The 16,413-nt window shown below is 43.9% G+C and overlaps 1 protein-coding gene across 9 annotated transcripts in view; it reads left to right on the top strand.

Annotated features, from left to right (window-relative positions):
- The window catches only part of LOC111872061 (nuclear protein MDM1), a 127,546-nt gene that overhangs the window by 21,368 nt on the left and 89,765 nt on the right, over positions 1-16,413 (top strand). Inside the window, exon 1 of one of the 9 annotated variants that reach the window (XM_033754502.1) lies at positions 12,647-12,740. The exons of the other annotated variants lie outside the window; for them this stretch is intronic. Within the exon in view, the coding sequence (XP_033610393.1) occupies positions 12,677-12,740 (64 nt within the window). The 5' untranslated portion in view covers positions 12,647-12,676. Of the gene's footprint in view, positions 1-12,646; positions 12,741-16,413 lie in introns of those variants that run through there. 9 annotated transcript variants of the gene reach the window in all.

Here is a 16,413-nt window from a genome sequence, read left to right as displayed (position 1 = left end):
CCATTAACTTGACTATAAAGAATAATTAATTGGAAGTGATGTGGGAGGGAAGAGACATAGCCTTTAAAGTACTAACCCAGCGTTTTCTGGAGGGATAGAGGAAAAACACGAAAATCCTTTCAGGATAGTTGGTGTCCCAGTTGGTGCTCGAACAGGGCACTCCGCGAATATAATTTCTAATCGTTATCGCTTTATTCCTCATGTCTTCTTCTTTGTCGCGTCTCTTTCTTCTATTCCTGTTGCTCCCTCTGAAGCACAGGACTTCCATGAAACTCTTCGTTTCATTTCAGTTTCTTAATCTAAGAGAGTCTGTATGATTCTTTAGACGGGGGATCAGCTCATCGCAAGGTTTTTACCTAACACAAAAAACCGAATAAACAGATATCCATGCCTTGAGTGGGATTCGAACTCAACGATCCCAGTGTTCGAGCGGGCTAAGACCGCGCGGTCACTGGGATTGTCAATGCCTCGTATAGCTCTTTCAATTATGGAAGATGGGAAAGCGCAAGTTGCATCTTCCCAGAGTTGGAGAGATGAAAGCCATACGGCGATGGCGAATTATTTGCTCACTCCGTCATCTCATACACACCACTCGAGAGTTGCAGACGGAACTACAATAAAACTTGTCGGGATGGAGTTGCCTAAGACTGTAATAAGTTGAAACACTTTCAGTGAAGGTTTTACAACTTGATACCAGGATATTTACCCGAATAAAATCTGTTTCTCTCTTCATTCCCGTGGAACTTCGGTTCGAATCTTAGCCGCGGATTTGTGTATCCATACTTTTCATTACGTTTCCCCAGTATCTGTAAACAAACGCTGGAGTAGTACTTCAGAAGGACCGCACTTGCTTCATGTAACATACTTTTAATACCAGTCTTTATAGAAATCCTGCCGTGTATCATTCGGCGCTGTTGGCTTAGCGCAGTAGAATGAAACCAGAGCATTTCCAGTTTTAAGCAAAATCTAATACAAAAGTAAATGAGTGTTTATGAATTAAGAAGTTGAGGAATATGAAATAATATAGCAGCTACCAATTTTATGTTACAGTTGTTTATGGCACTTGGTCACTGATATTAAGGGAGGGACATAGACTGAGGGTGTTTGAGAACAGGGTGTTGAGGAGAATATTTGGACTGAAGAGGGATGAAGTGACAGGAGGTTGGAGAAAACTGCATAATGAGGAGCTTCATAACTTGTACTCTTCTCCAAGTGCAACTAGAATGATCAAGTCAAGGAGGATGAGGTGTGCAGCAATGTAGCACGAATGGGGGAGAAGGTGAACGCATATAGGATATTGGTGGGAAAGCCAGAAGGAAAGAGACCACTGGGAAGACGAAGGCGTAGGTGGGTGGACAATATTAAATTGGACCTTAGAGAGATAGGATGGAATGGGATGGATTGGATTGATCTGGCTCAGGATAATGACCAGTGGAGGGCTGTTGTGAACACGGTAATGAACCTTCGGGTTCCATAAAATTCTGGGAAATTCTTGAGTAGCTGCAGATTTGGCGGCTCCTCAAGAAGGGCTCAGCTCCATAAGTAAGTTACATTGTGTGTCATTAAAATTGGGTTCTGTATTTATGATTGGTTTAGAATACATATTTCTTTAAAAACGTAAAGGCCTGTCTTTGTTTAGCATTGAATCCGTACGTTAATTCTAAACATTTGTTTCTAAAAATTTACCTTTGCTGTCAGAGTTTCTGAAATGTTACCAATTCCACCGTACAGGATCTTCTTTCAGTAGTTTGTAGATATTCAGCAGAACAAAAGAAACAAAGTGCCAGATTTTTAGAATGTTAAATGTCTAGAAATGTCAGATGTAGAATTTCATCGATGAGTTTTATCGGCATATGCTTAATTTAATTTATATTTTATTCTGAATTCTGTATATCATATTCATATCGCAAACTTACGGAAACTTTTTTCCTCCTTGGATACCGGAAGCCAGGGTCTAGACCGGCTCTGGGGTCCATCCAACGGGTACCAGGGGCTCTTTCCCCAGGGGTAAAGGGGCCGGGGAGTGAAGCTGACCACTCACCTCCAACTAGTGCCGAGGTCAAGAATGGTGGAGCTATATCTCCACTCTCCAATACGCCTTCATGGCATAATGCTTTAATTAGTGAAGCACAGGGACAGCTTCACCTTTACCGGAAGTCAGTAGGTGGGTGGGGTGTGTGGCTTGAACTGCCGTTATAACAGTTTTTAAGTGTTTTCACTTAATTTTTCCCTTTCAGTGAGAGAGGTAACTGATACATAATCTAATGAAGTTCGTGGAGCATGACAGAGCGTTCCGATCGACTGAGTGGCAGTCCTTTGTATTTGTGGGGGGGGGGAGTTCCTGTGTGTAAATCCTGACCACGAAGCTGGCGATTCTGACTGCCGTTTTCGTTGTTTTTGTCAGTCCCTCCAGGAAAACATTAGAACAATGCCCTGCATTATGACACAATCTTCTACTCCCACAGCCTTCCTAATTCATTATTCACTTATCATCCTGCAGCACGGCGCTGTATGTTCTGAGATACCGATAAAAACTCCGTGGCTCTAGTCCGCAAGCGAACTATACCGACCGAGCTACCGCCGCTTGTCGGCGAAGTTAGTGCCAACTTCAGCGGATAGAGTGTATCACGTGATCAGCGCAACGGATCCCCACGGCCGTTAATCTCGGTTTTCTAGACCGGAGCCGTTATTCCCTTGAAATAGCTCCTCAGTTATTCTCACGAGGCTGAGTGGACCCCGTTCCAGACCCACTACTACTCTGAAAATCTGGCAGCGCCGCGAATCGAACCCGGGATCTCTGGATCTGTAGCCAGGAACTCTGATCACTAGACCACAGAGGTAGTCCGAGATACTGATAACTCGTGAAATAAATACTGTGAATGAATTCATGGAGCAGAACACCACCAGAGAAGCCAATAAATACTAATGTTCCCCGTCATTCATGAATCCAGAAATACTTTACCTTTCACAAGCGTCTTACAAAGGGCAACACCCTAAGCCAGATAAATTCGGTCCACATCCTCACACCCTATCGTTTTGAATATGTTTTTACATATAGTCCTCCCATGCACTACACTACTGGGTCTCCCGTGTGTTCCTTTTTTTTTGCTCCAGATTTCCTACTAAAATTTTGTAATATTTTTAATTTTGCCTGTGGTTCTGTATGGGTGTGAAACTTGGTCTCTGGCTTCAAGGGAGGAACATAGACTGAGGGTGTTTGAGAACAGGATGTTGAGGAGAATATTTGCACCGAAGACAGATGAAGTGACAGGAGGTTGGAGAAAACTGCATAATGAGGGGCTTCATAACTTGTACTCTTCTCCAAGTATAATTATAATGATCAAGTCAAGTAGGGTGAGGTGTGCAGGGCATGTAACATGAATGGGGAGAAGAGGAATACGTATAGGAAATTGGTAGGAAAGCCGGAAGAAAGGAGACCACTGGGAAGACCAAGGCGTGGATGGATGGACAATATTAAAGTGGGTCACGGAGAGATAGGATGGTATGGATTGGATTGATCTGGCTCAGGATAGGGACCAGTGGAGGGCTCTTGTGAACACGGTAATGAACCTTCGGGTTCCAAAAAGTGCTGGGAAGTTCTTGAGTAGCTGCAGAATTGGCAGCTTCTCAAGAAGTGCTCAGCTCCATGAGAGAGTGATTTTTCACGTGGCTCAAGGATCCCACATACTGTGCTAGATTCGATGTTTCTAAAAACATCTGGTAACTAATACAAACCCAGAATTTAGTCATTATGTAGTTTTCTCATGCCTGCTGTTGCTTCCTCTCTCTTCGGTCCAAATATCCACCTTATTAGCGCCTTATTTTTTTTAATCGGCTTCCCGCAGTTTTCTTCTCATAATACGGCAGACCAATTTCACACCCACAGAGTCGACTGGTAAATTAGTAATTTTCATTTTATGCATCCTGTTGTGTTGCAATATACAACCTCTTTAGCATATCCGTCACAACACAACTAATATCAAGATCAGACCATTTTCGGCCCTGCTACATGTTTCTGCTATTGATAGCCATCATCAGGCAAACACATGATTTACACACATATGCACACACCACTGAACCGCAGCACCAACAAAATTGGATACAATATTATTAAAATATATAAAAAAAAACTTGACATAAAAAATACAATAAACCAAGTTATATAAAACAGAAGTATGATGTAAAATAAGAATAAAATTCTTTTAGTGTTTTTACATCAACGTGTCAGTCGTTGGCTTGTGATTTGTGATTTGTTTCGTTCCCACGGACAAGTTGGAATATTCATACTTATGCGTATATAAAATTGTGTATGAGGCTCCTAATGTAGATGTAGTAAAGCAAGTTATAATATTAGTCAGTGCCTCATCTCACAAAGCATTGTCCGTACTGTAGGGAATGTAAACGAGTCGTTGTTTACATTCCCTATAGCAAGTCAGGAAGGATCGATGGGCAGGGCATGTAGCACGAATGGGAGAGAAAAGGAATACATGTAGGATATTGGTGGGAAAGCCAGAAGGAAAGAGGCCACTAGGAAGACCAAGACATAGGTTCGTGGACAATATTAAAATGGATATTAGAGAGATAGAATGGGGTGGTATGGACTGGACTGATCTGGCTCATGATAGGGGCCAGTGGAGGGTTCTTGTGAACACGGTAATGAACCTTCGGGTTCCATAAAATGCTGGGAAGTTCTGAGTAGCTGCACAATTGGCGGCTTCTCAGGAGGGGCTCAGCTCTATGAGTGAATGAGTGATTAAAGGACTGGATACAAATAGGAATTTGGTAAGGTCAGTTATTCCAAATAAGAACTCGGTTTTCATATTTGTCTTTTGAAAGGGTCGCGATTCATAATCTGTCATGAGACATTACTTGAAATATTGCGTCTTGCGAGGAGACAGTTGGAGATCTTCTGAGGACCACGGCGCTGGATAGCGCGTGTGTACTTAAGTCCATCTCTAATTTCTGATTTATGAAGTTTCCACTATCTTGGATTTCGAACTTACAAATTTTACGCCCTTTATATCTCCACTGAACTTTCTAAATACATAGGACGGATAAAAAGTAGTGACAACACCTCTGTAGTTCTGAAATGACTTTATTACCTGAGGTAAACATACATTCATTCCTTCAATATAATCGTCCCCCATGTGTACCACCTTCTGCCAAATTTGTGGAAGGCGTCGTACACATCAGCGCGCCCACTTCTGTTGATGTCCAGCAGTGACCGCCCTACAGCACGAATAATCTCCTCTCTTGTGTTGTAACATAACCCTCGCAGTAGTTCTTTCATTTTGGCAAAGAGATCATAATCGCACGAACTCATATCGAGTGAGTATGGCGGATGTTGCAGTATCTCCCATCTCCAGCGGCGAAGGAGATCCTTGACACCGTCAGCAGTATGAGCCCTTGCATTGTCGTGAAGGATGATGGGGTTCGTTGCCAACAAGTATCGTCGCTTTCTCCTGAGTGCTGGACGAAGATGATTACGCAGGAAATTGCAGTAGTAGGCAGCGTTTACTGTCTGTCGTTGAGGTACAGTGTGGTGCAGTATCACTCCATCATTGTCATACGCCACAATGAACATCGCCTTCACATTACTCTATGTAGGGCGCACTTTCTTTGGACGAGGAGAGCCAGGATGCTTCCATTCGTTTGATTGTCGCTTCAGGTGCGGTTCGTATGAGTGAGCCCAAGTTTCGTCCAGAGTGACGATCCTTCCAAGGAAGTCGTCACCTTCCTTCTGGTACCGGTCCAACAAGTCCTGTGCAATTGCATAACGTTGCCATTGTTGCACCTCGGACATTGTATGGGGTACCCAACGTGCTGCAATTTTGCGGTATCCAAGAATATCGTGCAGAATGCGCAGAACAGTTTTGTGACATACACCTACTTCAGCAGCTAACTCCCGCGCAGCCCATCGACGAACGACATCCAGCAAAGACGCAAGAAGATGAATTGTGTGGTTGTCAACATGGGGTCGTCATGAATGGCATCCTTCCCTTCACGGAACAATTTCACCCACCGTGCCACTGTGCGATATGGCAAAGCAGCATCACCACGTGCTTCTCGCAGTCCCTGATAACAGTTTTGTGCACAACGACCTCGTGCAACTTCAATTTTTATCCAGGAGCGTTGTTCATGTTTCGTAAACATGTTGTTAGGGCGCCTGAACTGGGCTCCTGCACTTCAAGACGACGCACAATGCAACTCAACGAAACACAACCAGAGCCACTCACTGCACTACTTCAACAGAACTTCTGCTATCAGCTACAGACGGCGCTAGTGCCACCTGACGCACATCTTTCATGTTACAGCAGTGTTGCCACTACTTTTTATCCAACCCTTGTATCTGAGAGAGCAAACTGGTATTCAACTAAAGTAATTTAAGTATCTTCGCGTCTTTGATATTTTATAGCCTTGTATCGTGTTACTGGGATTATGAAATGTTATGCTACGCCGTTTGCCATGTCAGAAAGTTGGCGTCAAGCGTGACGTAATATCGTCTCGTTTTAGGATTGTGTGTGTGACTGCAGACGGTGTATGGATTTGATACTTGATTTATTGACATAACTCAGAATTACAATTAATAGAGCGCTAGCTCTGATCTGCCCACTTTAAGAGTTTACCCTGACACAGACTCTAGTTTTCTTAGTCTTCACTAGTCGTATCCTGGCAACGGATTTCAATAAATAATTAAACCACTCTCACTATAACTGCAGCACACACGAAGTCTTCTTTGCACAGTATAATTCCTTTCTTCTCAATCATTTTCGACTGCTGTCTCAAGAAACTCCCTCAATTCTGATTCCAGCTACCTGAAATCATGGTTATATATCTTCAGGCCGGGCCCACAGAAAACAACTTTTCATCGTTATCTCAACAGTTCCTCTATTGTTATAGAGAAGTGCCTACCTTGCTGTTGCCTAGAAACGGCAGTTCTGTTGTTGCTCGCGCATTCGTTACCGAGGGGATATTTACCGAGCTGTTGTCTAACAGTGGACGTCTCCGGCTCCACTATTCCGGCTTTCAGGCGTCATATCACATTGTAATTTTAACTGTCTGGTTGTGTACCAATTGAAATTTATACTTGGAGTCTGAAGACGTAATAACCAACATCCCCTTTGACCTTGTGACTGACATAATTATTTGCCTACAGTTCTTTTTTGAATTCGCTTAGTGTGGGGTAGAGTCCAACTGGGTCCACTCGGCACCGCGGCGACTGATTGGCCTACTGTAGCCTGCCATGGGTGATTATGATGATGGAGAATTTGATGGAATGAAGATTGACAGGAGAGACCGAAGTACTCGGAGAAAACTCGCCCCAGCTCCACTTTGTCCATCACAAATCCCACTTGACCAGACCCTGGATCGAATCCGGGCCGCCGCTGTAGGAAGCCAGCGACTAACGTTTGAGCTATGGCGCGGCCTTGCCTACAGTTAGTCACCGTGTTAAATTGCGACCAGTGTTTTCTGTTTACCGTGCCGGCATGAGCATCAGTTTAATCACCTATACATAGTATTCCTGTCGAAAAGTCGGCAACTCTGGCATTTGGCTCTAACTCTAGAGTGCAAAGCTAACAGTAATCCTACATACACAGCAGTCATCATTAACTGTTCCTAGGCCCATCTCATCATCATGTCATCATCGACGCCTATGTGAAAATTCTCTCCGCCGACTCGACTGTTCTTTCCTTAACATTTCGGATACTGATTTTTTAAAATGAAAGTTAAAGATATTTGATGATATTGTGACGAATGTGACCGTTTCTAGATAACGGTTGCGTAAGCACATTCCCACGGCAACGAATACGCTTGTAGAAATCAATGCGTTGCCACGAGATTGGCACACGTTTCGTAGCAACGAACAAGACGCAGTAATGGACCAACTGTTTGAGATGGTTCGCCTGGAAGTTAGTTCAGTTCACGAGTGAGTCCTCAGTCTTCATTCGTCAGTAGTCCGTAGTGATTCGTAAATCAGAACCAAGTCAGTCACAGTGGAAGAGAAGACACTCGTAGTCCAGTAAGGAATGGAACGAGGCTTAGACAGTCACTGATTGTGAGCTGTTAGAATTGGTTGCAATTGAAGTGCTAATAAATCCGATCATTCATTCCAGAACCAGTTATTATTAGTCACGGAACCCCAGACACGCGACAGTATTACAATATTTGAACATTAAACGTTTTTATGTATGTTTGTGAACGGCTCTGTGGTCAGAGTTCCTGTCTACAGATCCAGAGGTCCGGGTTCGATTCCCTGCGCTACCAGATTTTCTGAGAAGTAGTGGGTCTGGAACGGGGTCCACTCTACCTCGTGAGGATAACTGAGGAGTTATTTCAAGGAAATAGCGGCTCTGGTCTAGAAAACCGAAATTAACGGCCGTGGAGATCCGTTGCGCTGACCACGCGACACCCTCTATCCGCTAAAGTTGGCACTAACTTCGCCCACAAGCGGCGGCCGGTCGGTATAGTTCGCTTGCGGACTACAGGCCAGGGAGTTTATTTTTTTATGTGTATTTTAATATTGTTTGTGCTCTTTTTGTTGTGAATCTAATTTTAACTTATATTTTTTAATCCTGAAGTCGTAAGTCACTTGTATTTTTAATATTCTGAACAATTTTGTGCGTTACATTTTTGCGGCGTAAGATAATTGGAGACAATGGACGGGCAGTGAAGGCAGTCGGTTCTAGTCTAATGATAAGGCAGCTTGTACTCTGGAGCAGAACGGATTTATGTCGGAAGTCTGTACAACGTTGCCACTTGTGTGCTCTGTGTTCTGTTTCCGAACCAAACCACGAGCTTTTCTGTATGTGTCGGATATTGGAAGCTGACTGCCCCTCTATCTATGGCTCTGCATCCCTTTGTTGGATCTTTGCCGCTTTTCAGTTTCTTAATCTTTTTACACAGTCGGTAGGACTCCTTGGATGAGGGATCAGCATGTCCTGCACACAGGACAACACAAACACAGTATAAACGCACACAGACATTCATGCCTCAAATGGTATTCAAACCCACGATCCCAGCGTTACAGCGAGCGATGGTAGTTTATAGACCGCGCGGCCACTGTGATCGGAGTTGACTACAATATCTTACTGATTACTAGTGCGTAGGATTTATTATTCGAACACCCCCGTATTCGTTCAAAACAGCCCATAGTTATTAATGGCTGCATCTCTGTTGACACGTGACTTAAACTCCGTTGCTTGAATCCGCAAACCGACCGAGCAACCGCCGCTTGTCGGCGGAGTTAGTGCTAATTTTGGGGGATAGAGGGTGTCACGTGGTCAGCGCAACGGATCCCCACTGCCGTTAATCTCGGTTTTCTAGACCGGAGCCGCTACTTTCCCACTCAAGTAGCTCCTCAGTTATCCTCACGAGGCTGAGTGGACCCCGTTCCAGACCCACTACTTCTCAGAAAATCTGGTGGCGCCGGGAATCGAACCCTGGACCTCAGGATCTGTAGCCAGGCACTCTGACAATTAGATCACAGAGGCGGTCGTTGACACGTGACAGGATGTATTTATTTATAATCTGATTGTGACTATTTGGCTTGTGAGAGGTTATGAATTGTAAAAGACTGGATTTACGTGTTTTATATGCCAGTCAGTATTGTTAGGGCAATGAAATAAGGAAAGTTAAGCTTGGCTAGGTTCATGGCTTCGCTGGAGATACAAGAAATTTGCATGCAGAATATTTCTGGGTTTCCATACGAATGCAGCTACTTGACGGCGACGATAGGACTGAGCAGTGGTGTAATATTGTGATGACTAATATGAAACTACATATAACGTTTATGTTCTGTTACATCCAAGTATAACAGATGCTGTGTTGCATAAAGGGTCATTCAAAATACAACATTAGCATGTCACAGTAGCCGCGCGGTCTAGGTCATGAACTATCTTCACTCGCTCTAACATTGGGATCATGGGTTCGAATCCCACTCAAGGCATGGATGTCTCTGTGCATTTATTCTGTGTGTAGGTAACGGACTTGCGATGGGCTGATCCCCCCTTCAAGGAGTCCTACCGACTTTGTATAGAATTAACAAACTAAAGAAACGTCCAATGTCCCACAAAGGGCCGTAGAGCCATAGATAAAGAGATAGATAGAACTTCCGCATCCATTTTAAGGGAAAAGAGGGGGAAGTGAAGTGCAGAAGGAGAAGGGTTGAAATAAGGTGAGAGGACTTTAATATATCCTCTGAACATTTTCGTGATGCAACCGTTGCCGTTGTGAAGCCACGCCCCTGTGATGTCTGCAGTTGATGTTTTTCAGATGTTCAACTCCTAAATGTCACCATGAGAAACTCATCTTTCTCAGGCGTATCGAGTCTTGCTCTGGCGGACAGAGTAACACACAACCATTTATTATTTTTGTATTTGTTTACTTTCACATCTGCTTATACTGCCACAGTCAGTAAGTTCGTGGAATGGCCGCAAAGCGCCGTACGGGAATTTCCTGCCAATATGTTTCTTACGCGGTAGCTGCCTTCTAAAAGAAGTTATTGAAGGAAAGATAGAGGGGCGGATAGAAGTGACAAGAAGACGTAAGAAGATGCTGGATGACCTTGGGGACAGAAGAGGATATTTTCATTTGAAGGAGAAGGCTCTAGATTGCATTAAGTGGAGGAACTGTTTTGGAAGAGAATATGGACCTGTCGTCTTGACAGATTACAGATGAATGAATGATGAATATTTCAGTAGTGTTTTAGACAGCTATATCAACGTTGGCAGACTTGCATAGCGGACAACGGCAACTATTTTGAGGGCTTATGTGGATCTGCGTAAGTGTATGTGAATACCTTGTAATATGATGCGATAAAACCACATTCCACGAACTTAATGACTCTTCCACGTAACCTATTAAATTTGTAACCAGTGTTTTACGAAGACAAACTATTTATATTCTTCCCTTTTAAAGATATACTCCAAAGTTTTCTTTTACGAAGAAAACGTTCGTACGCCCTTTCCCTTGGAGATTTACACCAGAGTCAAGATGCTTCCAAATTTCAGAGCTTTTCTGTTCGCAAAAGTTGACCCCCTCATTACACTTTGATTGGTTGAATTCTGAATTTGAGGTTGTCTTTAACTGTTATATTAACCAGTCAGCTACTTGCTCTACCGTTTGAGTACCACGTGACTATAACAACATGAATAGCTCGTTATTTCCGCACGTGGCGTGGCGTTGCTACCTATAACATTACATGAAAACTGCTGAATGATTTTTCTGAACACCTGCGATCAAGGACTCTATCGCTGTGATACTACGTTACATTTGCAAGGTAGAAATTCATTTCTGGTGCTTGTCAAATGTTAATTGTACTCTTTTGATGCTGTTCCTTAACTCCGTGTATGTAAACTGAACTGTGCAGCAATGGCCTTTGTCTCCTATAAATTGCCTACACATTCAATAACATCATGGCTATAATTAATTATTTGCTGTTAACCAAATGGTATACTTCGTCTGTGCCGGTCACGGTAGCCGAGCGGTCTAAGGCATGTACTGTCTTCGCTCGCTCGGAATCCGGGATCGTGGGTTCGAATCCCACTCAGGGCATGGATGTTTGTATGCGTTTTTCTGTGTTTGTGTACAGGTAGAGGCCTTGCGACGAGCTGATCACTCGCCCAAGGAGTCCTACCGAATGTGTAAGATCTAGTAAACCGAAGTGAAACGGAGAGTTTCATGGAGGTAGCCTAGGCCCAAATTGGGGCTGTAGCGCCACAGAAAAAAAAACCTTGTATTTTAAAATTTCAGGGTTTTTTCATTTCAATTGAATTCACTCCAAATATTAACCATCGCTAACAAAGGAACAGCTTAAAATCGCGGAATATTATTTATATTCTGAGACTTGAGGTTTGGCTTGAATTATCATAAATAAGTGCACAGTCATCCAAGATGGCGAAACATTGATTTTCTGAGATTAGCATTCAGTTCTATCCGCGGTCTTGTACCATAAAGGTGAAAAGGTAAAATTGTCCCTGTGCCTAACTATTTAAGCAGTACATCATGAAGGCGTATGGGGGAGTGAATGTATAGATCCATATTCTCTTGACCTCGGCACTGTTGGAAGTGAGTGGTCAGGTTCACTCCCCTGCCACTTTACCCGCGAAGAAAGAGCCCCCGGTACCCATTGGATAGGAGGCTGCGGGGCCCCCGGTCTGGACTACGTGGAGAAGAGAAAATTCTTGCACCCACCGGGACTCGAACTCCTACACCTCGGCAGTCGCAATATCAACTACGCTATCCCGGCTCACTGTAGTATATCATTTCGTTTCTTAAAATTTAATTTATTTGACAATAGAAGTGTATTTTCCCTATAAATTATGCCACCGCCCTTGTATTACAAGAGATTCCCTTATTTAGTTTGTTATTTTAAATAGATTTTGGGCGTGTCAGAGGCGCGTCTATGTTACCTTTGTCTTTTGATGTTCCGCTCCAATTGTTACTACCCCTGCTCAACAGCCTGCTTCTGCTATTAAAGTTTTACACACCATTAGCGCTTTATTATCCTGTTGATTACAAAGACACCTCTCCGTAAACATTACAGAATGTTTCTGTTAGCTTTAGTGTTTTGGTATGAAGAGCGATTACTTCAATGTTCACATTGTGAAGGATTCTTGTTTTGATCGCAACCACGCCGTCTGCTATCAAGAGTTGGAGGTTTTCGTGTCTCATTTTCATGCCAATGATGAGATATCAGTGTGAAATGGGACATTGCTGCTGTTTCTCGCATTCCATATACCGTGAGTCGCCTTTCACACAGTCCCAAGTTATATCGTGTTTGCGGTTGATACGACGTTAAGAGAACTAATAACTAAGAAAATTATTATTTAAAGAGATTCTTGATGTAGCGATGTTTCCGTTTATGTCACATAAAATTAATACTGTACCAGCCTGCTTCACAGAATAACGATACCAAGAATTTCGTGATTGTTCTGCTCGTGTGTTAGGTTTATATTTAGCTCCCGTTTCAGATTTCTTCAGATGCTTATATAGGTTCTTATCACTTAGTGATCCGTGGTTGTTGTCTTCCGGTGCTATTCAGAATGAATACTAGTGATCCGTGGTTGTTAGTGTTCCAGTGCGGATTCAGAATGAGTACGAGTGATCCGTGGTTGTTAGTGTTCCAGTGCGGATTCAGAATGAGTCCGAGAGATCCGTGGTTGTTAGTGTTCTAGTGCGGATTCAGAATGAGTACGAGTGATCCGTGGTTGTTAGTGTTCCAGTGCGGATTCAGAATGAGTACGAGTGATCCGTGGTTGTTAGTGTTCCAGTGCGGATTCAGAATGAGTCCGAGAGATCCGTGGTTGTTAGTCTTCAGTGCGGATTCAGAATGAGTCCGAGAGATACGTCCTGGGTTGTCAGTTTATGATACCATGACCCCATAAACTAATACCTACATTTATGGGACACACCTCCATGCTCCTCCTAAATCTTACCCACTTGACAAAATTATGCGTGGATATAACTGTAATTTAAATAATTCGACAGAACTCGCTGACCCCTCTTAGACAAGGCAACAACACCCTCGGGATCTCGACCCACAGTTTGATAAATTACAGTAATCTCATCCATATGGGAGCAAAATTTTCAAGTTCAGCTGCTGTAGGCCCCAGACTACAAGTGCCGTTGTTTATTTTACTTAACTCTTTGTCATGCCGTGCCATACCTCAGGTGGTTAGTCGCCGGCTTCCCATCGCCTCGGCCCGGGTTAGATCCCAGGTCTTAGGCCTCGCCATAGCTCAAGCGGTTAGTCGCTGGCTTCGCACCGCTGCGGCCCGGGTTAGATCCCAGGACTTAGGCCACGCCATAGCTCAAGCGGTTAGTCGCTGGCTTCCCACCGCTGCGGCCCGGGTTAGATCCCAGGTCTTAGGCCGCGCCATAACTCAAGCGGTTAGTCGCTGGCTTCCCACCGCGGCGGCCCGGGTTCGATCCCGGGTCTGGTCAAGTGGGATCTGTGGTGGACAAAGTGGCGATGGGCAGGTTTTCTCCGAGTGCTTCGGTTTCCCCTGCTAATCTTCATTCCACCAACTGCTCCACAATCACGCTCACCTACCATCTGGGGCTGGTACAATAGGCCAGAAGTGGCCGGAGTACAAGGGACTTAGTCCCACCCCACTAGCAATAAAAAAATATATCCCATGTCAGGTCATGTGTGATTTATGGTAGAAAAAGTGGAATTGGGGTATGTTTCCTCCAAGTACTTGGGTTTCCCCTGCGAATTCTCATTCCAACAAATGCTCCATACTCATCTATCATCCGGGGTTGGAACAATAGGCCAAGTAGTGGCCGACGTACAAAGTGGACTCAGTCTCACCCCAACTCAAGGAAATTAAAGAAATTAATTAAATCTTTTTGTCAGCAGTGTAGGTTTTATATAGCACTGGACGGAGCTGTCACGTGTAAAGGGTGAGGAGGTGGGGGGAAAGCAATGGTGACATGTTTCAGTGTACTGCCACAGTATTTCCCTCGGGGTACAAAGTAAAACCAAGAAATTATTGTCAGGTGAGCCAGTATCTAGGCCGAGATACGGACCCGGTACATCGCAAATACGAAACACAAGCGCTAACTACCATACCGTGAGTGTAATTCGTTGTATAGCATTAAATATTGGCTGGTGTCCCATTGAACAGGGCGCTAGATATAGTTTTTCATCTCCCTATATTTGTTTTTTCAGTCTGTTTAGACTCATTATATGATATTATGACAGGGCGCGTCTCGTTCTTCCCATACGCCTAAGCGCCAAAACGAAACCTTGCGGTACAAGGATTCAAGAACCATAGAAGTTCAATGAATATCATGTTCAATGTTATGCATATTTCGTCATGTGTTAGACCATGCAATTCGCAAGTTGAGGTGTTTATTTCTAATGATTTATAAAGTAAGAATTGCAGCTCTCCATACGAAAATTAGTTTCTGAGATGACAGAGATAAAATCTGTTGTTAACTTTTACATTATTTCTTAACTCTGTTTCATCATCTCAACCTCTGTGTATTTGATATGTACTCGTACTTGATGGACTCCACATACGAGGTAGTATCGGAAAGTTCCAGAATTGCCTCGGTGAAAGGAAATGAAAGGGGATGCCAAGGTCACACTTCCGCAAGCCTATTGCATCAGTCTGCCACGTGACCGCACTGTGAACACAATTTTTCTTGCAGGAGTGCTTTTTCTACTTCGTGTTTCGTTTTGTCTGCGATGGATGCCAAAATCGAGCAATGTGAGTGGATCAGGTTTTGTGTAAAGCTCAGTAAATCCGCTACTGAAACCCTTGAAATGCTGCGTGAGGCTTTTGGAGAACATTCTTTAAGTCGGACAGCGGTTTTTGAATGACATTCACGTTTCAGGTCCGGTCGAGTGTCAGTTCAAGACGACAAACGTTCAGAGCGAACAAGCACCAACAGAAGGACAGAAAATGTTGAAAAAAAATCTGGAACTCATCCACGAAAACCATCGCCGAACAACCCATGAGCTCGCAGACACTGCTGGGATCAGTTATGGAATTTGGCAGGAGATCTTAACAGAAAATTTGAACATGCCTCGCATTGCTCCTTCATCACAACACACCCACACACACATCCCTGAAAGCCACTTATTTTGTGACTAACAACAATATTGTTATCGTTCCCCATCCTCCCTACTCGCCCCCCTGTGATTTCACTTTTTTTCCCAAATTGAAAATGTAACTGAAGGGACGACGTTATGAAGCGATGTCTGACATCCAAAGGGGACCGCAAGCGGCCCTCGACAGCATTAAGGGAAATGGCTTCCACGGCGCTTTTGAAGTGTGCAAAAAATGCTGGGGTCGCTGTATACGTTCCCAGGTAGACTATTTTGAAGGAGATTGCAGCCAGAATTGAGTAAGTTAAGCCAGTATTTCTTTTTTACCTAGGCCGGGAACTTTCCGATGCACCTCAGACCTGTCACTCTTGCCTTAACTATTGCCGAGTAGCTCTGTTCGTGAAGATGCTGCGAAAGAAGCCACACACCAGAATTATTTGAGACAACTGTAAATAATAATAATAATAATGAGGTAAAGAACTAAGAACATTCCGTGGCCTGTAGCCCGCAAGCGAACTATACCGACCGACCGACCGAGCGACCGCCGCTTGTCGACGAAGTTAGTACAAACTTTAGCGGATAGAGGGTGTCGCGTGGTCAGCGCAACGGATCCCCACGGCCGTTAATCTCAGTTTTCTAGACCGGAGCCGTTACTTCATTGAAATAGCTCATCAGTTATCCTCGCGAGGCTGAATGGACCCCGTTCCAGACCCACTACTTCTCAGAAAATCCGTTAGCGCCGGGAATCAAACCCGGACCTTTGGATCTGTAGCTAGGAACTCTGACGTAAAGAATAGTTGTAAAAAAAACTCCCCGAAGAAACATCATTCCTGTGACGCTAAGAGTCGTTAAGC

Source organism: Cryptotermes secundus, unplaced genomic scaffold (genome assembly GCF_002891405.2).
Source record: "Cryptotermes secundus unplaced genomic scaffold, Csec_1.0 scaffold162, whole genome shotgun sequence".
Lineage (NCBI taxonomy): Eukaryota > Metazoa > Arthropoda > Insecta > Blattodea > Kalotermitidae > Cryptotermes > Cryptotermes secundus.
The sequence above is the reverse complement of the archived record's forward strand: the minus strand, read 5'-3'. Positions and strand labels throughout refer to the sequence as shown.